This window comes from Melanotaenia boesemani, chromosome 10 (assembly GCF_017639745.1).
Source record: "Melanotaenia boesemani isolate fMelBoe1 chromosome 10, fMelBoe1.pri, whole genome shotgun sequence".
Taxonomy (NCBI): domain Eukaryota; kingdom Metazoa; phylum Chordata; class Actinopteri; order Atheriniformes; family Melanotaeniidae; genus Melanotaenia; species Melanotaenia boesemani.
The window spans coordinates 26005776-26028339 of NC_055691.1; the positions used below are offsets into that span (position 1 = coordinate 26005776).

The window sequence follows — 22564 nt, forward strand, 5'->3', positions numbered from 1 at the left end:
CTGAACTATAAAAGGCAGCTTATATCAATTTAAATAAAAGGCCAAAGAAGGTTTGTGGGTTTTCTAAATATTGCTTTAAGACATACAAACATCATAATTAATTAAATATAAATATGAGTTAATATAAATTTGAACTGGTTTATGTGCAAACCACGTTCATAGTTGTAGTTAGCAATAGGTTTATTGTTGAACAAGAATAACTTTCGTGCAAAGATGTTGAAAGGCAAGTATGTGCACCCCCTCCCCAATACACTCCCCTGTCTTAAGGCAGAGATGGCCATTGAAAAAGTGCTGGTTCAGTCTCCTTCTGTCTCTGGGCATAGCTTTGATCAGTCCCACCTCAAGACTTATCCTGGAGGGAACGCTGTACTTCTATTCTCCATGGTTAATCATACTTCCTGTCTTTGTCTTTATGTGCTTTAGACAAGCGTCAGATAGAAGCACAGGAACAGATTTGCCCTGAAAACCTGGCGAATAAAGCCTCTGGTTGTGCTGCAGCTCATCCAGCAGATTTCCTCATGAATATTTCCACTGTTTTTGGAGTAGTGGATGTCAACCCATTGCTGCTTTGAGAAATGATGCTTTTGAAAGGCAGAAAAATATGCCTTTGGAAGTTCAAGATAACAGAGTAAATGTAATGTATGTTGGCAGACTGTGTCGGATCATGTACTTTTAGCTGTACATACAGTTGGTATATTACAAACGACATGCAGGTCAGCTACGGGTTCAAACTTGGTTGCTCTACAGTGTAAATGCTTGCTAACCAGTTGAGCTGAGAAACAGAAGTGAAATGGTTAACAAAATAATTTCACATGCACAGCATATTCTTTGGGCTCAGGCAATATTGCTTTGCCTGCCACCAGTGGCACTTTTCACCAAGAAATGTGCTTTGTGTGTTTCACACAAATGCAAAAAAGACCATTTACGCCAGGAGCCAAAAAGAATAAAAAGAAACAGACAAAAATCCTTCTTCTTTTTCAGGGGAAGCTGAAGGCTATGAAAACCATCTTGTGTTCTATTTTTGAACTGATTTCCATTTCCATGGCCACCTGAGGGAGGTCAGGCTGCTTGGGCCAACTTCTTCACAGTTTGAGGAGCAACTGGTGACAGGGACACAAACACAAAGACAAACTATATAATATGGGTTCCAACACCCATTCCACTCATTATCCTCACTGGCACCATCAAGACTATCACATGGAAACATAAATTAATCGCAATAAAGAAATAGAAAACAACAAAATCTTTTTTCCTTTTACCTCTTTATTGCTGTTTTTCTTGCTCTTCAAAGCCTGTAACTCTCTGCAGTGCCCCAGGGTTAATTAACATGAACCAAACAGTGAATGATCAGAGAGAACAGGAAATCTCCAAAGGTTAAGTCTCACATGGGAAGCGTGTTGTCAGAAGAAGCTGAGGAGGTAGGCTTTTTTTCGCCCCCTCCCCTCTGCATGTTCAAAATCAAACGAAAGAGCAGCGGTGCAAAGGGAAGAGTTTTGTAGACACCTTTCCAAAACTTTGCATTTCTCCTGTCAGAGCTTCACAGTCAGGCTTCAAACAATATCTGTAATTCCATGACATTCAGAAGAACAAAAGAAATCTGCAGTTTTCTCTAACTTGCTGATCTTCGAATGGATTTACTCCACTTTCTGTATGTCATTATAATTCACTTTATTACACACACAATACAATTTAATAATGTGATAAGCAAAAACCCTGCAGACAAAAAAAGAAAGGGAGGGAAAAAAAACAACACTGATCAGAAAGTTAATCACTGCTTTTATAGACATACTCACTGAAATTGTGTCTCCTCTTGGTATCCCTATGGGGAAAAAGAGAAAATGACTTCATGATCCACAGATATCCTGGGTGGCGTGTTTTGCAGGTGAAATTGTATGATTTCTCTCTGTAATAATTAACATGGGCTCCTCTTCTCTCCCTGTGGCTTGCCGCTGACATTTGGTTCATGCTTGAGTGTCTGCCTGGCTGATTTCAATCTCGTGCATGAAGGTGGGGCTGTGCATGCTTGTATGTGTGTGTGTGTGTGTGTCTGCAAGGGTCCAGTGGCCAGTCGGACAAGGACATCGAAGACAGGCCGTGCCTTTAGTGGATGGGATTAAGCATCATGACAATATGGATTAGTGCCCCCCTCAGTGGATCCCAAACCTCCAGCAGGTTAGAAGTTGAAAGCCAAATACTGAAACACAAATTAGTCTTGTCAGTGTGTTTGTGTTCTTGCAAAACTGCGTTATGTAAAGGGTCATAGCTCACTCGCCACTGAATAGATATTTGACAATTCCCAAATTTATCACACCGATCTCTATACATTTTGTCTGCAGTGACACTCCGCATTGATTTACACCAAACACCTCAGACTGGTCACCTCATTCACTGCTGCAATAGACCTTATTTAACAATATTACATTATGTATGCAGGCTTGAGTATGGATAATGGATGAATCTAAAGCAAAGCAGTTTAATTACCCACCATCATTCTGTCTCACCAAGCTGCAGAGCACACATCTTATTAGCCATGATGTAAATAAACATTAATATGCCACCCTGATAAAGACTGTCCTCCCTCTTGCAATTCTTGGTATACTATCATCATCGCTGCAAAGTACACACACCCAAACTGATCCGGTGGCATGTGCAAACAACTGAGATGCTGAAGTCGGGGCCAGATGATTACAACCACTTCACCGAAAATTATCATTAGTGCTTCTGGCTTGAGGCCACACAGGCTTATCTAAAGATAAATCCGCACACACATTATTCACAAGAGGGTCCTGTATGCTAACATTGTATAAAATAGAAAATGTGCCTTTACCAGTTGATCAAAACTAGGGGATCACAGTAATCTCATGCAGCATCTTGGCAGTGTTTTGCAGGTCGGCAAGTTCTAGAATAGGCACGGGGTATGAGAGACGTCTCTGTGGGCCAGCTGAAGGAGGGAAGACATAGATATATGGGGGGGATAAAGATATATAGCATGTAGGTTAACCAGCCGCAGGGTATTCTCATCCTTTCAGCACAAGGCAATAAAGAGAAAGCTCCAAGCAAAGAGAAAACTCAGCATCCCATCCAGCTCTGTGCATCAAACACGGCTGATCTGATAAACTACAAAATGTAAAAAGTCTAGTTATGACCGGAGGCAAGCTTTTTCATAAAAGGTCACCACTGATTTAATGCACAATTAATACAAAGCATGATTTCAGCAGGTGCAAACTGCACCTTGTGTGTATTAAAAAGGAAGTACTGAAGCAGTATGTAGAACGTGCTTCAAGTACAACCTTGTTGAGAATCCTTTTGGCATTTCCAGATGACAGAAGCTGAACTCTTCAAAGACATCAGTTGTACTCCTTGTACATAAAGCTCTTTTATAAACTTCTCTATATGTCTTTTTTTTCTGTAGATGGACTGACTGAAACCAAAACCCAAGAGGAGACAGGCCTTATTCCGCTCTCTCATGTTGTTTCAATCACCAGTCTACTGTACAAAGGAGGCAACCTGATGGCATGATGACTGCACAGCGCCCATCTGCCTGTGCTGTTGTCTCAGTTTGAGCCTCATAAAAGGAAGCGGGCCTGACAATGCCAGAGGCAGAGGATCCGGCTTTACGGTCTGAGCAGAGAAACATTAGCAGAGTGCCGTTCTTCAGAAGGAGATGTCCTTCAGTGTGGTGCCAACTCTCCCTGGGGCAGCAGCATAAGACACAGCCTCTTATTTACCATATACAGGATCTCTCTGTGCCCTTAATGAGCCAGGATATTCTGCATCACAGAGACAAAGGCCACGCTTTCAATGAAGAAGCTGTGGTTTTGCTGAATTAAATAATGATAATTAAGAAAATATTAATCAAACTCTGGCTCTCTCGGCTCTGTAGATGTGTTGAGGGAGTGGGTCTTCCAGCTTAGCCTGTAGGAGTTCTCATTTAGAGTATGCCTGCGACCTATGAAGCTGCAGGCAAACACATACACACACATGCACACAAATACACAGAGATGCAGCATACAATTAAAAGCAAACCCTAGTGGCCTTCTACTCTATAATTAAACACCCTTTGGTGCTCTGTACAAAAATACTGAGCCAGGTTCACATGTGTCAAGGAGAGGAGTGAAAGGAAACATTAAGAAGCTGTTGGTTCTTCATGTTGCAAGTTTTGTTCAATGCAATGAATTAATAAAAAGCACAAACTAATACCTTCCCAACGTGCAGTTGGTATGTCTGGCGGGGCAGCAGCAGCTATACAGCTGTTCTGTGAAACTTTAATGCTGCTGCAAGCCTTGAGCTCTGCCTAGGCTCTTTTTCCTTAGAGGTGAGGGTGAGGTGGAGCTTTTTACAAATTCACTCTAACTGGGGCAAGCATCTGAACACAGAGAAGGATTCCTACAACCTTTAAAAACCTCAAAATACAGCTGCCTGGCAGGTGGAAATGGCCACTAGGTCCCCAACAGCATCTTTAAAAACCTCAACTTCTCGTACAGATTTTTCCAAACATATAAGAATTCAAAACTGTTTTCAATGAAAGATTAGGTGATTGTAAGGTTTATTTCTTTGCCTCTTTTGATGCCAGAGTCATTGTCATATGGCTGTAGTTGTTATGGTAATGTGAGGTAGTCCATCTCCTTCCCAGCATGCTCTGTGTTTGACATTCATGGGGTTAAAGTCCTCTGAATGATGAAGTGCCAGTGTTTGGGACAGTAAATTGCGTTGTTTCAATTGAGAAGAGAGTTCCCCTTGGGTTTGCCGGAGGTCCCTACGGGCTGGCCTTGAGCAGAACAGCATGTTGTACATCCATATAAAAAAAGGGAAAAATATGGTGGTACTTTTCTCTTTATGATGGAGAGATTAATCTGTCACCATATTCAGACATAAATCTCCCTCTATGCTTTGCAAAATACTGTTTTATCTTACTTTAAACTATATTTTATTTTTTTATTGCCCATAAACACAAACCCTCACAAAGGGCTAATGTTCTCATCAATATTATTACAAAATGATCATAAATCTAATGCCTTGTTAAAATTTGAAGCCCTTTCTCTCCTTAGCTACTCAACCATTGAAAATATTAGACAGAAGCATTATTTATCAGGCTCACAATGAGAGGCGATCCTCTAACAAATCTGAGCTACAGCACACCACTTTTTTCCAACATGAAATTATTGCACTTTTCTTCCCATCCTTTCCTCATCAGTGTGCTCAGCAGTTGTGACTCTGTCTTTTGGGGCTATATTTTTCTTATACTTCAGTAGAAATGCCTTGACAACACTGTGGTGGTTATTTCATCCTGAGAGACCACAAACTAAACAGCAGAAACACGGTGTATAGACGCTTGTTTAGTGGTATGCAAATCATCTTTGCCGGGGGTGAAATTAACATTTTCAATTAAAATATTAGCACCAAACAAACACAGAAAAACACACTAATGATTAAATCATCTTGATAGAATAGCACAGTGTAGAAAGAGGCTTGTTTATTTTATATGCCACAAACTCCTGTTCTCATAGTCATAAATCTTTATGTTAGCAATTGAAGGTTTAAGTATAAAAACAACTATTTCAACAGTTTTTATTTATTCACACAAGACGGATTTCATCAGTTGTGCAAATTAAATGTGGTCTAATAGCTGTTTTTAATAATTTTAACTTGTTTTAAATCATCTAATAATTAAGAAAATGGTTATTAAAAGACTGTAAACATGCCATTTATGATCAAATATGCCTTTATTTTTTAAATTGTAAAATCTCGGCGTTTCTTAATCAGGTATCACATTTGAGGCGCTTATGTTTGCATAAAACTTTATCGCCCTCTGGTGGTTATTCACAAGAACAGCATCTAAGACAATACTAAGGAGGCAAGAAGAAGAACGGTGTAACAGACAGAAAATGTAATGCTTATTGTCATGCATTACAAAAATTAAACTTATTCCTTTGATGTTGCACTCATATGTCCAGTAACATGCTATCATTGCAGAAAACTGCTCCAGGATGACATGCATGAGACCAAAATTCCTAGTAAAACTTTCTTGTGGTAGAGAGTGAGATTTATTTGGTAATGATTAAATTTTACTCCTCTGGTCCACAGAGGCTGAGTAGAGCCTTTTGGTAGTCTCCCTTGGTATGTTCCTGAGAAGAGAAAAGTAAGAGAGCAGGTTGGAGGTGCATGAGAATACAAACTTTACTGTGAATTTGTTACTGGCCTCTTACTGCAATAGTCTGCTGCAGTGACTGTCCAAAGGCCTTCTTGTATTCAGAAGCGATCTTTTTCAGGTCCACTTCACAACGTGACACAATAATCCTGGTCACTATCTTCTCTTTGGCTCCTTTACTCTAAAATAAAAGACAAGTATAAGTCAGCAATTAAGTTTTACAGGGTTTATACTTGACTGCAGCAGCTGATGCAAGACAGTTGTAAGATAACTTTCGCCTACTTTGGATTTTGTATTCCTGCAGCAAAATTGTACTTTCACAAGCAAAATTGCTTCTTACATTCGTTGGAAAAAAAGACTAGCCCTCAAAATAGCCACATTTCAACAGAGGGAAAAAAAAAAAAAGGAAAAAGAAAAAAAGAAAGAACAGCTCTGTGAGTACCTTCATGGCTTCATTCAGTCTTTTGGCGAAGAACAACTGTTTGTTTTCAAAGCACTGAACTGGAAAAATAGAAAAACAGAATGAATATATAGAATTGTACAACTTGTATGCGACAGCTTGTTTCCTTTTATAGTTTTGGAAGGCATTCATAAAAAGAATACGTGTCTCATTGTTCATTCAAAATGTTACCCATTACTAATATTATTTATTAATAAAAGCTAAGGGTACCTAGCACCAAGAAGGACATTTGCAAGTCTCCCTTAACTTCCTTCACAATGCTCTCCTGCATGTCGTAGGGGCTGTAACTCTTGTACTTCTGAAACACTAGAGGAAAAATACTTTACTTTGAGTTGCACATTTTGCAATTGTATTACCAACACTTGTATTTATCTATAGAGTTCTGCAGGAAAACAGGGTGCAATACCTTTCTGCAGGTGAGGGACACTTCTCTCAGACATAATGGAGATCCAAGTGGGCACGTCAGTTCCTTTTATCTTCACGCCGGCATCATAGAGAGCCTTAGTGTAATTAAAAAAAAAAAACACTTTTATATTGCTTGTGGTGTTCAAGTGGTATTTGCTGGTTGAATAAATGAATTATTAATATCTAAACAGCTTCTTTAATTAAACATCAAACAAACATTGCATTGTATAAGTCAGAGTAAAAGGGGTTTGTTTATAGGAAAAAGACAACAAAAATTTTTTTTAGTATCAGTGTTAAGGAAGCTTTTACAATATAATATTATAAAAATATTAACAATTGGAATCATTGTTTGCAATAAATTTGATATATTTTGTTTAATAAAAAATGTTATGAAAAAGATATTGAAACTGGCAACTTACTCTGGCATCTTCATCTATCTGCTCATAATCAACAATAGCAGATGGTTCAGCTCTCTTCGTCTGTACAGAAATTAAAGAGGACTCCCGTCAGTTTCAGCAGGAATTTTGCTTATATATACACATGAGTAAACAAAGATTGGCACAGCCATAACTCACCTGCACTAGAGCCAAGAGCAGCTTAGCAAAGTTCCCAGAGGTATCACCAGACACATCTTTCTCCAATTCCTTCTTGAACACTGTAAGAAGTTAGAGATTTATTTTTGGTATTAAGCTTCATCTACACATTAACAATGACCACATAGCCATTTAATTTGTAGTTACTTAAGCCATTTTAATTCGTTGAATGGAAATCATAGCAACCATGGGTAGAACTTAATCCATTTCTAGCTCTTCATATATAAGCCTGGGATGTTTTGAACTCACACTCTTTGTAGACTTTTTTGATTTCCACCAGCTCATCATTGCTGCGTGAGCACAAAATCTCAATCAAAGTTTCCTCATCTGTTCCCAAGCCCTAAAAGAGACAGAGATCTTACAGATACACACAGCTATGCACCAAATCTTCTGTAGAAACACACATTCTACTAGTCTTCCAGTAGAGGGCAGTGCTACCTTTCAACTAAATCCTGATTAAATTCCAATCCTTTACCTTGATAGATCCTCTGATCTCTGTGGCATCAAACTGGGCTGTGCTCTTCATCAGTCCAAGGATCACCGTTTCCAGTGAGCCAGACAGCGCTCCCTTCAGAGCTGAGATCATATCCTACAAGTACAGCATTATTAATTCCCCATTTGTTTTTTAATGACTGCCATGTGGTTTTAAAAAACTTGTGGACTTTTTGCCTGTTGTACCTTCTTTGCTCTCCTTTCATATGCAAAAGCTATTTCTCTCCTCTGGGAATAAGTCCGCTTTGTTAGGACATCAATGATGGTCTGTTCATCCACGCCTGAAGTTTGCAGAGTTATACACATTAAGAGAAAAACATTCAACATAAATACAATTTACAAGGGGTGTATAATTCTATGTCTCAGATGTGCGTTTATAGAAAGGGAATAAACACTTTTTAGACTGCCTGGAACAAAGAAAACTTCTTTTAACACATGACCTGCGGATATCCTCTCTTATTTTTACAATTTCAAAACTGAGAACACTTTAATAACAAAATGGAGGGGTGTTTAAGAGTCAGCGGACAGACTGCTGACAACAGCTCTGCTTCACTGGCCAGGACTGATCCAGACAGCAGATATGGAGGAGTTTCCAGCATGGTTGAAAACATTTTAAGCCAGAGGCTGACTCACAGATACCACTCATCAGTGTGCAGGAACAACATTTTTCCTTTAAAGAGACAGGAATGCATCTTGCCTTTGGTTTTGATAGCAGTTTCAATTCTGGCAGCATCTCTGTCAGGGTCAAAGTCCAAAGCAGGTAACAGACTGGGGTACTTGGGTTCATCTGCCTACATTTCAAAGCATATCATTGATATTGAGTTTTACTAAATACAGTAGGTATTGTGTCCAGTCATATTAAGAAAAAATAGGAAAGTACAATATTACCGAAATATTGAGAGATAGCTGTCCAAGGAACTCCGATATCAAAGCCATCTTGAGAGTCCTGAAAGAGACAGAATCTTGCACTTAAATCTGCTAGTAATCTCATCACTGACTTTAATTTAACCAGGCCATGTTTATTCAGACTGAAGATATAATCATTTGAGCCAGTGAGGAATGTCTTTTGACCAGAGGCAGAGAGATGATGTGTATTCATTGTTGCTTTTGGTTTAAATGACTCAATGCAAATTGATTTTTATCAAAAATTTTGTTTAGAATGCTATGCCATGTTCAAATTCACTGAAGTTTCTAGTAATAATAGGGTCTCTTCTTTTAAATCCTTGCTGAGCCTCACATATCCATTACAGCATGACTAAAGGGACACACCCTGGAAAGATTGCTTCTGTACTTCATTCTGCTATGGCAACTGAGTCCTTCACATGCACACAAGAAAACTGACATGAGAACTCAAACTGGAAAAAGAAATTACAAAAGAGCTTAAACACAGGGAGGAACAAAATTTAACTTGTTTAGACAAACTGAATGTAAGCTTTGTGAATAGTTGAGTCTGAGTCATGTGTCATGAGCTGGAAAATTCCTGAAATCTTTGTGCAGTTTAAAGTCATTTTAAATACAAATGGAGCATTTCAGTTTTAAAATGTACAACTTCACAAGACTTACCCAAGTTGTGGATGCTGATATGATGCAGAGATTTGTCCTGGTGATGGTAAAATGAAAAGGGTGTGGAAGTTGAACTTTTATCACGTAGAAAAAGGCTTCAGCTTTCACCACCCAACTCCCTCCCCTTTCCACGCAGTCATGACTCCACCCCATCCCATGCAAGGCTCAAACCAGGCAGCTCAAAGTTTTGAAGCTTTGGGAAGTTTCCTAGATATATTCAAAGTGACTACACTGATGTGCCTTCAGGCGATTTCTCAAGGTTGTGTCTCATCTTAATATTACACAATCCAGAGGTTGCCATCATCCAAACAATTAAGACAGTTAACAATCCCATATGAACACTTTAAAGTTTATTTCTGCTGCTTTAACAAAACATATAACAGTATAGAAAAGTCACTGAACAAAAAGGAAATTTAAAAAATAAAATGTAAACAGTAAAAATGCCTCAAGCATTCACATTTCAAGAACAAATCAAAAACATGATGAGATATTTAGTCACTTTTCTTCTTTTTTTCTCCCTTCCTTGTCAGAACAGGTTCATCTCCTCCTCTAACTCAATCTAAAATATGAAACAATCAACAAATGAACAGGATGAAACTGAATTTTGAGTCCAGAATGGCTGATTTTAAATGGATTTCTGAATTAGATTCTTTATGTATTTGTTACGCCTAGCTGCACGTTTTTGTTTGCCTTTCTTCTTGTTGCCTTGTGGATTCGGGTTGTTCTGGCCACCTCCATGGTTTTTGCGACCCTCTTTTGATGTCTGGTGGGATACAGCAGAGTAAAAGATATTTTTTTTAGTTATCAGAGTCTAAAATAAGATAAAATCATACATTATACCATTAAACATTTATATACGGTTCACTGATTATGCCATATTTGAATTATTGTGTTGAGCTTTGAGGAAACACAAGAGTTCTCTGCAACCGTTATATCTACAACTGAAAAAAACACTAAGGGTTGTCTGCAAGGTTGGATAAAGGGAACATACAGCTCTACTATTTTGGAAGTTAAAGACACTAAAATTCTGTGATTTGGTGGAGTTACAAACAGCAATAATAATGTACAAAGCTAGAATTAATTCATTACCCGACCACATACAAAAAATATGTTTTTTAACCGTGAAGGGGGACATAATCTGAAAGGAAAATTACATCTGAAGATTTAAAGTGTGAGAACAACTATGAAAAGCACATGCCTTACAGTATGTGGTTTAAAATTATGGAATAATCATCAGGAAGAACTCAATGTCCAAACATTATCCAGTTTAAGAAAACAATTGTGTACGTATATATGCAAATGTGTACATGACTATGTATGCGAATAGATCTATTTATTTTTATTTTCTGCATTTCTAAAACAAACAAACAAAAAAAAAAACAACTAAAATAAATACATTTTTACTTCATTCTGCTCCTTTTCGGACTCTATAGCAACTGTTATATTTTTCTTTAATCTGTGATTAATTTGTGTTATTTTTTGTTCTAAATAAAGAAATATCATTCAATCAATATATTCACTCTCAGATGAACAAAAATCTGTGGCAGTTGCTGAGGACTATTCTACTCGTTTGGCTAGTTAAAAGGCGCCGATATTTTAACTATGTCAAACATTTTGACAAGCATCCAACGAATGGCTCAAGCATTCATTGACCCTACAGGGCTGTTGCTGGAACTTGGCTGCTTTCATTTTAGACCTACTAGGTCTATTTTGCAGTTTTCCACCAGTAAAGCTTGTTCGATAAAAGACAGCCCAGGGTTTTGAACTAACCACAAGTAAGTAGAAACAGGTTATGACTCTGCAAAGCTTTTATAGAATCAGTGTGTGTGTGTGTTTGTGTGTTGTGAGCCTGTCAAAGCAGGTGAAATTCCTAGACATCAACCAATAGCCCATTACAATAAACTTCTGTCTTAAATCAAATACACACCGTTGGGATGGTCTTGGGTGGAAATGTGCAGGGAACCCGTCCATGTTTCTGGTGGAAAGGCAGGACCACAGCTGGATCTACAGGTATCCAGGGTACATGGCCTGATGCAGGGGGTTGTGGAACGGAGCTGTGGATCTGCTGCAGGTTGTACGCCGCCCGACCCACTTTTTCTTTAGCGGCTTTTAACAATGTCACAAATGGTTCCCCTGCTTTGTGTGTAATCAGGTACTGTCCTTCCTCTAACCTACAAAAGCAAATAAAGTCACTGAAGGTGTGCCACGGTGAAAAGCATGACACAAACACTGCAATGATTTCTTTAGACAGAGGATGACTACTTCACTACAGCAACGTAGGTGAGCTACATCTGAAAAAAAGCAGAAGATGACAGATCTGCTGTGTGTCGTTGAGCAATCAGTTGTGCAAGCCTCCAGCCAGACATGAAGATAAACTGATGTCATATTTTTACTCCCAAGCCAAAAGAAAATTTCACCATCTTAAAGACAGTTTAAGACATGTTTTAACAACCAATCCTTTAACTAAACAGTGTTTTAGAGCAAGCTCCAACCCTTTTGAAACTTCACAGCGTCATTATCAGCCATCACAATTCATTACAAATTCCTGCATATCGATGACTGTATACATTAACTAGAATCTGTCTTGTTTGCATTTGTACTGGATTAAGATTTCTGCCCCCCCAAGCAAACAATCTATCAGCCTAAATACTGCCACTGAAAACAACTTTACAAGTTCATGCAATAAGGAGAGAGAGAATTAAGATAGCAGTGCTAAAAAAAAAAAAACATAATAAAATAAAAAAGAAAACTTAAAACTGAGAAATGCAACTTACCCTGCTAGCTTTTTCAGTAAGTGGTGTAGTATATTCAATGACTTGGGAGGTCTAGAAAGAAAAAGATGATCAGATGGGTCAGGATTCAAACTTCAGCTCTAAGATAAAAACAGAGCATGGTAGTGATGCACAATACAACTCATAATTTACAGTTTCATACACTACAGAGCAGTGTCATTTACAGATACAGTTTTAGATTAAAATATTTCAGCTACCACAGCTAGATTTCAACCATAGAAACTAGGGATCGGCATTTTAAGTCGAGTCAAAGTCTATTAGTAAGATGCCATCATGATGCCATCAAAAATTAAATGAAAAATATTTTATCTCCAAAGCAAAATTGTAAAATGTGCGTGAATTCCATTCACAAGTGCTTTTTTTTTAAAAATTTTGTTATGTTATTAACATTCTAAGGGCTCTATTGTCCTTTATTGTACAGTAGGTAGATAATAAAGTGGCTCAGATAGACGCCAGGATTGAACCTGGGCTGGCTACGTTTTTGGGGTGGAGGCTATGCCAGGTAAACTAAACATTATGCTTTTCTCGTCATTTTGTGACTGTTTAGTAATTGTGCTGCTCTGGTCTGTTGCTTCCACTACTGGGGAAAACTCCAACAGAAACCACTGATAAACTTTCCTGCTTCCACCTCCAAACCGAGCTATGAAGGCTGAGGTGAGGTGGCTACTCCTGGGTGAAGCTGCAGCTAGCTTCAAGGTTAGCTCTCGTCTCTTTACCCAGCAGTGGTGAAGCAGATACGGGACTCTGCTGGAACTAAAATTGCTAAAGCTTGTAGCAAAACATTCACCGCTAGACAGGACGTTTTTCACAGAAAACTTTCTTTTCTCCAACATCCCCCCGCTCTGACTCAGACCAGCGCTGTTGTCAGACCAGCTGACACGCCCCCTCTCTAGCTCGACCTTAAAGGGGCCACGCTATTCTTTTAACATAGCTGTAAACAGCACTATGTCTCTGTGCAATAAGACACAACACTCCAAACAAAAAGTTGAATAAAAAAAAAAAAAAAAAACCTGTTGATTTTGTGTGACGTTTTGACTAATCGTTTAGTCAATTAGTTGTACACATCCCTAATAGAAATCTTTTCTAGGAACTAGAGACCTTATGGAACATCTTTCCTTTCACTCCCTTCAATTCCACTTAGAAATTCAGGGGTAAACACAGTTACAGATCATTTTAAAAATATTTCACTGCTTAAATTGGCCCTGGTGGACAGATAGCACTTTCAAGTTTACCCAGTACCTCCGTAGTGAGACTAAAATCTGTGAAATTTTACACAGACGTCCCCATCACACAGTTCTGCCATATGGGCCACAACAATGAACCTTTACTCTTTCACACATGAACATGAGGCTGTGGAATTGGACGAGGCATGATGTAAAGTTGGCAGTGTTGTCATGTAGTGTGACTTATACAATATGTGCAAAATATATCCCTCTTACAATTTCTTCAGCTGGCCCTAAGTACATTACAATACTAAGGATGATGACCACATATTTAGACTCTCTATGTTGTAGTTTGTATGAGTCAGTAATGGATGTTAACACTTCATGTAATATCACAAAAATTCACTACGAAACATGATTGATTCATAAAAGCAACTTTAAACTGGGCCTGTTTTGCCTGTTACAACCTCCCATGCTGGCTCATAAGGTTTGTCAGAGGTGGGTAAACTTTGAACCCCATTTTGTCTCTGTTTTTTCACAAATTATACCGATCTGCAACAAAGCACGGGTTCCAGTTTAAAAAATGTATGAAAGTAGCTTGAGTATTCCCAGTGTCTCTTTTTCACCTGTGTGTCTCAGTAATTTCATATTTAATCTCCACTATAAAATTTCTGGGGATTAAAATTAGTTAACTTTCAGTTGTACCGCAGAAAAGGCAGCTACTATTAACACAACAATTAAACCCTGTCATTCATTCCTGCCAATCAGCTGCAACCCTAACACAGCAGCGTACTCTAGCACTGGGTGGAGAATTTGACCATACAATGAAATCTAGAACTACCGAAATTTAGGTTTGACAGTGGCCAGGATGGTGAAAAGAGGTCTTGCAAACAAGATGTCAAGACTACTGAATAAATCAAGTTCCGTCTTCATAAAAACAGTAAAACGTGTATATTTTTTATAAAAAAAAAAAAAAAAAAAAATTGGTGATGGTTTTGACATTTTTCAGTCAAAATGTGCCAGTAATGCTTTGTAACCAAGAAGTAGAAGAACAGGTAATAAGACATTACAGAGGAAATTGGCACACACTGATGAGACTGTAACACTGCTACAGATATGTATGATTTGCACTCATGTTGCTGTAAAGGAAATGGCCCTGACAGCAAAATGTAATTATGGATTTAAATGCATCTGTTATGGTTAAGGAGTGCTGCAGCAGAGGTTGCATGTGCAGTCTGATCTGTGTATCACTAGTAACTAATTCAATCTCCTGAAAACTTCTAGATTACCTCTAGCTTCAAGATCTTAAACATTGTAGTCACTCTGCTCACATATGCTCTAACACTCACTTGAATCCGCAGGAGATGTTCTGCTTCCAGTCGTCAGGCAGCTTTCTTAGCAGAGCCACTTTAGATGTATGTGCATTGATGTGAGCTACAGAGTCATAGAGAGAATAAGAGATTCACTGAGACCAACAAGAGAAAATGTACATCAAGACCTTCACTTCAGTGTCCTTGTCATTCCTTGTGTTCAGTGTAGTTAGTCTGTCGTGATTTACCAGCATTGTTCGTGGTAAGAGAATATTTTTTTGTCTTCTTTCTATTCCTGCAGTTCCAGTTAGTTAAGGCTTGCTTAGTTAAAGAATGCTTTCAGTTTAAGTGTTTATACAGCCTGCAACCACAACCATAAATACACAGTTGGGGAATGCCGCATGATAAGCCACATGGTGAGCTACGAGTCACTAGGCAAAGAGGAAACTCTTTGCTTTGCTGTGCTTGTTGCATAATGACATTACCATGGAGATATTATATTTTACATAGCTGAAATCTTACCACCATTTCCTTCACACTATTCAGTTACTGTTGGTAACAAAAAAACAGGAAAAAGCAAGTTTTTTTTACTCCAGATACCAGACTTCACATGGTTACTGACATGACTATTCTTCCTATGACATGAAGCTGAACATAAGGAAACAAAAATCAAGCTTCTTGCATGTGAACTAAGCAAGCAGACTGTAAAGCTGCATGATATAAGAAGTGCTTGTAAAGAAAATGTCATTAAGCTGGATATTCCCAGACGACAAAAGTCAACAACTCAGAGAACGCTGAACGATGGGTGGAGTCCTCTGAATCTTAAGCAACACGTAAGCAACACATACATTATGAAAATATGCATTAAGACAATATGACTGTAGCTCAAGACATCATCAAGCTTATCCTCACATTTCGTGGTCTTTGTTATTCCCCTTAATCAGACGTGGCAGTAGCTAAGGCAACAAAGTAAACTTTAACACCACTCAGTTAAAACAGGATGAGTCATCTATTCAACTGGCTTGTGGGAGGATCTGCCTTGTGGTCTCCTCTGTACCCAGTAAGGAAGGAAAGAATGAATGAATGTTCCTTACGTCATTTTCCTGGCATTGTGAAGGGCAATATCCATCTACATGTTAGTAACAGAGTTTTACCTATGTAAGATATTGTGCTGGAGTGAAGCAATGTTTCTGTCCACAGCTGACAGGCCTCACTGCTGGTTAGACATTCAACACCGTAAGCAAGCTGGTACTCTAGCTTCGGCAAGACATGCACTGGCACGTACTGTTGGGTAAGAAGAATACACATTAAAAAGCTGTTTTATATACTTAATTTTGTGTTATTTCAAGCTGTTCTACAGTATTAACATGCATACCTGGTTCTGGCTGCTCCCTACATTTCTTGTATGGGTCAGAGAGACAGAGCTGCGCACCAGGAGTAACAAGTCTTGCAGACTGTAAAGTTTGTAGATCAGGTTGCCTTCTACTGGACTGTCATAATCTTGCTCATCTTCTGCACAAGCCTGAAGGTCCTCAGAAAGAATTTCTGAACAGGGGAGGGGGTTAAACAAAAAAAAAGAAAGAAAAGGGGCTTGTATGTTGATTAAATTTCACAACTTAATCTCACAAAATGAAAATAAACTACACTAACTTTTATGCCCTGCAGCATTATTTCTGATAACTGCTGATTCATGAGGAGCAGCACAGGCCTCGCCATCCTCGTTTTGGTGTCTTTCCAGGTATGAGGTCACACAGGGTTTAACCAGGGATGTTGTATGAGAATGCAATAAGGGCTCCACACATCGGCTTGGTGACTTAGTTGCAGGTGTCCCATTGCCAGACTTGAACATTGCAGTCTGCATGCGCAGAATTTCACCTAATTGATCCCCAGAGATCTTTGTTCTTTTAGACTGTGGCCTGGACCTTGTACCTTTATGAGGAGAAGATGAGTTTGTATTTACCGGAGTGGACTCAGGGGCATGGTCCACGGGCTCTTTTACAGGTGTTGCTGTCGGAGAGACAGACTCATCAATAGCCAGCCTCTCATCATCCGAGTCTTCTGTAAAAGCTTGGTCTTGGTCACTTTCTTGGGAAGAACCCTGTTTTAGTGGATCAGTCTTTGGCAGAATGGTCTTATTCACAGTCAGCTGACTTGTTTTGGGATCCACATTTGTCAAAGAGTTGTGCATCTTGTCTTGTGAACTGCTGCCATCACTTCTGTCCAGATGTTCACTAGACCTTTTAGACCCACTTAAAACTGGAGAACTTGTAGTTTTTTTATTCATAACTACTCCATCCTGCTCATCCTGTGACTTCTTCTTTACGCACGTTTTAGTGGTTGTTGACTCTCCAAATGTCTCTAAGTCAGTGAGGTCTGCCTCAAAGTCTAAACCACTGCTATCTACAGGCACACAACTTCTCCTGGAGGCCTCCTGAAATAGATACAGAAAAAAAAGAAAGAATGACTGCTATATTGAAAAAAGATCAGGTATTTCATAGCACATAAAAGCCTATGTCTATCTGCTTTTTAGCATACCGGTGAGATCTGCTGTTCATTCGCAGGACGCTCTGTCATCAAATGGAAAACTTTTCTGCTCCCATTTTTCATGATGGAGAGCTTCAAACTTTCTCCGTGATAGATATGACCTCTCTCTCTAACTGTTATTTCAGTCTTCAGAAGGGGTGAGTCAATGTACACCGTCTTCTTCTGTTTACTCACTGTTAATAAAACATGTCAGAAATGACTTATGTGAAACAGCACCATCAGGAGGCCATTGAGTATCTATACACTGCATTTTAACAAACATATCTTCACTGCTACATGGAAGCAAAAATGAATATAGACTGTGTCAGTGGGTTAAAAAAATCAACACAGTTTACACAACTAGTCTCTTCTTCATTGTTATTACTGTGATCATATGCTATGTTGTTATATTAAACCTCTGGTGCATTTAAACAAGTGAAATATGTACTGTTTCAGTTCACTCACTGAACACCAGTCTGTCTAACATACCTTTTCCTGGGTTTACTTTTACCAAAACAGGCAGTTCCCATTGCTCCCTAAAATCAGGGCCGTGGTTGTCCAGTAGTCTGACCAAAGCATCTCGAGTCAGACAGATATGAGGCTCATAAGAAGCACACAGCCTCTCTGCGTTTCCATCGCTACTGATCACCTGGTGAAAAAAATAAGAAAACAATAGTAAGTTATGTGACCAGTTCATTTACTGCATCTGTAAATCAAATACAAGTGTTCCTGTTTATAATCAAATAGTGTTTGAGAGTACTGTATAGGACCTGGCATCTTGCAAAAAGTAAATTAGCACTGGTTTTGCTGAGCTAGACATGAACACCCTCTGGTGTCCTTTTGTGAAAATTGCACTAGCTAAAACAGAGTTAAAATAGACCTGCGGTCATGAATCCCATTCTGGCAGTAAAACATCTCTGTGAATTACTTTATAGGAGCAATTAAAAAAAAGGAAGACAATTGCTTACAGCATGCATGTCCTTAGCTTTTTTAGCTGGAGGATTCTCTGATGAAATAATCTGATAATCCAATGCAAGCTGCGCATCAGCAGGCACTATCTTGTGGTCCGTAATATTCACACAGCCCTGGAGAAATAAAGTGTACAAATATGGTAATGGAGAAAGTAGATCAACACTGGGTGACTGATTTTGCAATTCAAAACTTTAAAGTATGGGAAAAATATAAAGAATAAAGGGAAATATTATTGCATCTTAAGAGTCTGAAGTTATAGTCCTAAACTTCTGGGGTGGATCCGCAACTCAGGAGTTCGTTACCATTGTTAGTAGCTGTTTTTCAAAAGTCAGCGCCAGGCCGGGATTGAACGTTCCCCCTGTCAAACTTGTCATCTCATGGATCTGATAAAACTGAGGAAGTGTCTTAACACACTCTAAACAAGCCCCGAAGAATTCCTGAAAAACACATTTGGGCTTTATTTTTTTCTGAAAAAGAAACCACAAAGAGTTGATGACAGATAGAAAACTTGTCAAATCAGTACCTCTGAATATTGCATGGCTCCTTGTGATATGAAGTTGTAGTCTTCAGCACAAACTTTAGCCACGTCTTGCAGGTACTTCATGAACTGCATCACTTCATTGTTTAATCGTGTCTTTAAGCTCTGAAACAATAGATTTTTTTTAAAAGAAATCAAAGCAACAACAACTAGCAGGCTTAATCTATCATAAAGAAGAAAAGAAAGACAGTTAAGGAAATTCCAGTACCTGTGCTGGACTCCTGCCTTTCTTACTCATCAAATAGGCAACATATGTTTTCTGTTCTTTGCTGGTAAGACTGGACACACAGGGAAAGGGTAACCTGGGTTCAGGATAAGCATCTCCGGCCTCCGTCTCATTCTGCTTTTGCTTAGCTCTGGACTTTCTGTCATGCTTACTGACTTCGTTGCCTTCAGCACCATTGTCCCCACATGGAGCATCACTATCACAGCTCTCCCAACAGGACACTTGGCTGCTGATGCAACTGTTATCTTTTAAGTCTGCAGCATCCTTTTTTGACATAGAGCTGGAGGCTTCTGTGAGCCCAACATCACACTCTTGTTTTATGTCGTCACTTTGTGAAGGACTAGGAAAAGAAGGAAAAATAAATTAAAGCTACAAAATGTCAAATAACAACTCACTAGTTATTCTTAAAAAAAAAACAAAAAACAAACAAAAAAAAAAAAACAAAAGAAAATTACGCCAGTGAACCTAAAACCACTGTAATAAATTATATATTTACTGACAGACCTTTGGAGAAAGGCCCAGAGTTCTCTGATGTGAGGTGAAAGAGCATATTTGTCATAGAGATCTCTGGAAAAGAAAGGACCATCAGGGATTGGGTGGTCATCCCTGTTGACAAAGGGAAGAAGTCAGTAAAATGAATAAGTCTTGTTTCATGACAGTTCAGTCCTTCTAATGGACTAATTTTTCTCTTACATGCAAGACAGAAGAACTTAACAGGTGTTCCCAAGAGGCTCTTGTGTGATAGTGAACACTAAATTACTCTATGTAATGGATGACTCGGGTGTCTCTGTATATTTTCTTTTCTGAAACTATATCACTACTACTAGAGTAAAGTTTGTTTTAAAAGCAGATTTGTCATGAAGCTGGTATCTTACTAAGACAAAATAACTCCACCTGAAATCTACAGGTCATTAATTCAATAAAGACAGAGAATCACAATTATTTTAACACCACCACATTACAATTACTAACCAGAGTTATTCAGAATTGAATTATCCTGAGGATATAGTATGCCTTAACAAGAACAATACCATCCAATCATAAAGATTCTATAACATCATAAAAACACATATTGGATTTTTAAGTTTAAGTGTACTGTATATCATAATACACTACAATATGTTTAACTCAATCAGCCACAACATAAAAAACACCGGGCTACTAATCTGTAGGTATTTGTGCTGTCCAAAACGTTTGGGTCTGTGAAAGCATGGACTCCAAAAGATTTCTAAGAGTATTCTGAGGTATACAGAACCTGCCCTGGAAATTGTAATTTAGAGTCTGGATGAGCTCTGAGGAATTGAGGATCTGCATTTTCTTGGCCAACACTTTCTCATTCTGCCTCCATCCTATCTACAGGTAAATGTTACACATCCAGCCAGCCGTCAACAATAAAAGTGTGATTAAGCTGACCAGACTGCCCAGGTTTACTTCCTGAGGCGATGCAACAACTACAGCATAGAACCCAAACAGCTCCATCATTTAGTACTAATATTCACATCTTCATTCTAGGTGCTTTCAACAATGGTTAGGAGTCAAGACAAGTTTGCATATGAACAGCTGCGCATGCAGAATAAATTCAGACGGTGGTGTCTTTCAACCACAGCCATCATTGAGGTTTCCAGCAATTTGTGCTGCAGCTCATCTTTGGAACAAAACTACATACTCATCCACACAGGCGGTGAGCTTTGTGGATGTTGGCAGTTGAACAGTTTTCCTTCTTTGGACTACTTTTAGTACACGCCACTATATAGTGGGAACTCACCAGAGCACCTGCCGTTTTGGGAAACTCAAGTCCAACTACTAATGTTTGGTAGTTATAAAAGTCCTACAAATACTTCTGGCTGCCCAGTTTTCATACTAATTTATCAACTATAAAATTACTGCTGTGCAAACCTCCACCCCATCATTTACTCATTTATTCACTTAATTCTTCTTCTTATTATTATTGTTATTATTAATACCAATAATAATAATAATAATAATAATAATAATAACCACAAATTCAGCTTCATATATGACAATGATAGGCATAAACACATTAGGAGAGTAAAGCAAAAAGTTGGAATAACATACTACGTGAACAGTAGAAACATAATTTAGGCTGCCCTTGTCCAGCCTCGTTCAGGTTTCCTCCCGTGTCAATAGCAAGGATAAAATAACTGTTGTAACAGGCGGTTTACTTGATGATAATTACTTTCCAGTTAAATAAGCTTTTACTGATTAATTGGAAAAAGTCGGATTCATTTTTGCTAACATCAGCTAGCAAGTAGTTAAAGAAGTCTGGTTTAACTGTCAGATCTACTAAACAATATATGGACCACATCTTGTAGCAGCGATGAATAAACTTACCATACACACTCCATTATTGTGTCTGTGAGGTGTCCACTGGGATGAAAAAGATAAAGCTATCAAAAAGGCACGTATGTGTCCGCTATTTTACTAATCATCTTGTAGCTAGGAAGTGTTTGACAACGACATTCTTCGTTTGGTGAAAATAAGCTAACATTAAAGCACTGTATGCACATTGCTGCCCCCTTGTGGACATTAACTATAGCTGATCTAACTGAATATGCACGTTCCTTATGATGTGCTTAGTAACATTTCCTTTTCTAAACATGTTACTCTGTACTCCTTCCAGCGTTTCGTGACTGAATGTTAATGTATTCCCTTTTCTGCTACAGACAATTACCATTGCTGAAGGTTAAATCATTTCCAAAACAACATATCTTCTGATTACAGTTACATTCAGTAACTCAGCCAGCTAGAACCCCAAACTACATTTCTACATTTAAATTTGTTAATAGAAATAGTCACATAAAGTGGCTTTTGATGCAGTCGGTTTAGTTATGTGATATCAAAGATGAGGCATCAGAAGATGTGCAGATACCAAGATTCATATAATTTTATATCCCTAATAATGTTGATATTCACATCTTTTTCAAATGTTTACCTTGGGGTGCATATTTTCTTTATAATGTCTCTTAAAATTAAAGAAGTAAACGTATTTCTGTGATACAAAATATACAAAAACTTCCTGAATGTCATGATCGAAATAAAAAATAATGCCTTTTCTTTGGATTGAGCAGATGCTAAAATTACAACATCCATACAATTGTTTTAAGTAGGTGGCATTGATGGGTATTTATGGAAAATATATTTAAAATGTATGCTAATTATTCCACAATTTTATTACACTGCAGTTCATAAAATCTCTGATGTATTACATGGAAAAATTAGATGAAAAATTAATACTCCTTGCAGGGAAGTTGAGTCATTCATTAAAATAACAGATTTTTTCCCTTTCCCCCAAACTGCTTAGAATGATCTTTCAGAAAGATGCGCTGTATTTTCAATAAAGATCAGATTTTACTGATTC

General features: G+C 38.3%; 2 protein-coding genes across 2 annotated transcripts; both read right to left on the reverse strand.

The window, feature by feature from the left end:
* Positions 1–5704: 5704 nt before the first annotated feature.
* On the reverse strand, positions 5705–9778 carry LOC121647766 (annexin A2-like). The gene is made up of 13 exons (XM_041997442.1): positions 9662–9778; positions 8987–9044; positions 8796–8889; positions 8285–8379; positions 8082–8195; positions 7856–7946; positions 7589–7668; positions 7433–7492; positions 7015–7108; positions 6819–6914; positions 6591–6649; positions 6207–6329; positions 5705–6125 (listed from the first exon to the last, which is right to left on the reverse strand). The coding sequence occupies exons 2-13, from the start codon at positions 9032–9034 to the stop codon at positions 6066–6068; spliced, it is 1014 nt and encodes a 337-aa protein (XP_041853376.1). The 5' UTR covers positions 9035–9044; positions 9662–9778; the 3' UTR covers positions 5705–6065.
* Positions 9779–9998: 220 nt separating this feature from the next.
* ice2 (interactor of little elongator complex ELL subunit 2) lies at positions 9999–21642 on the reverse strand. Its single transcript, XM_041997441.1, has 15 exons — positions 21538–21642; positions 19690–19791; positions 19168–19525; positions 18945–19064; positions 18724–18858; positions 18418–18534; positions 17939–18098; positions 17462–17643; positions 16577–17357; positions 16302–16471; positions 16081–16210; positions 14966–15050; positions 12436–12486; positions 11589–11832; positions 9999–10424 (listed from the first exon to the last, which is right to left on the reverse strand). Exons 1-15 carry the CDS (start codon positions 21549–21551, stop codon positions 10287–10289), a joined length of 2787 nt encoding a protein of 928 aa, XP_041853375.1. The 5' UTR covers positions 21552–21642; the 3' UTR covers positions 9999–10286.
* Positions 21643–22564: the final 922 nt, after the last annotated feature.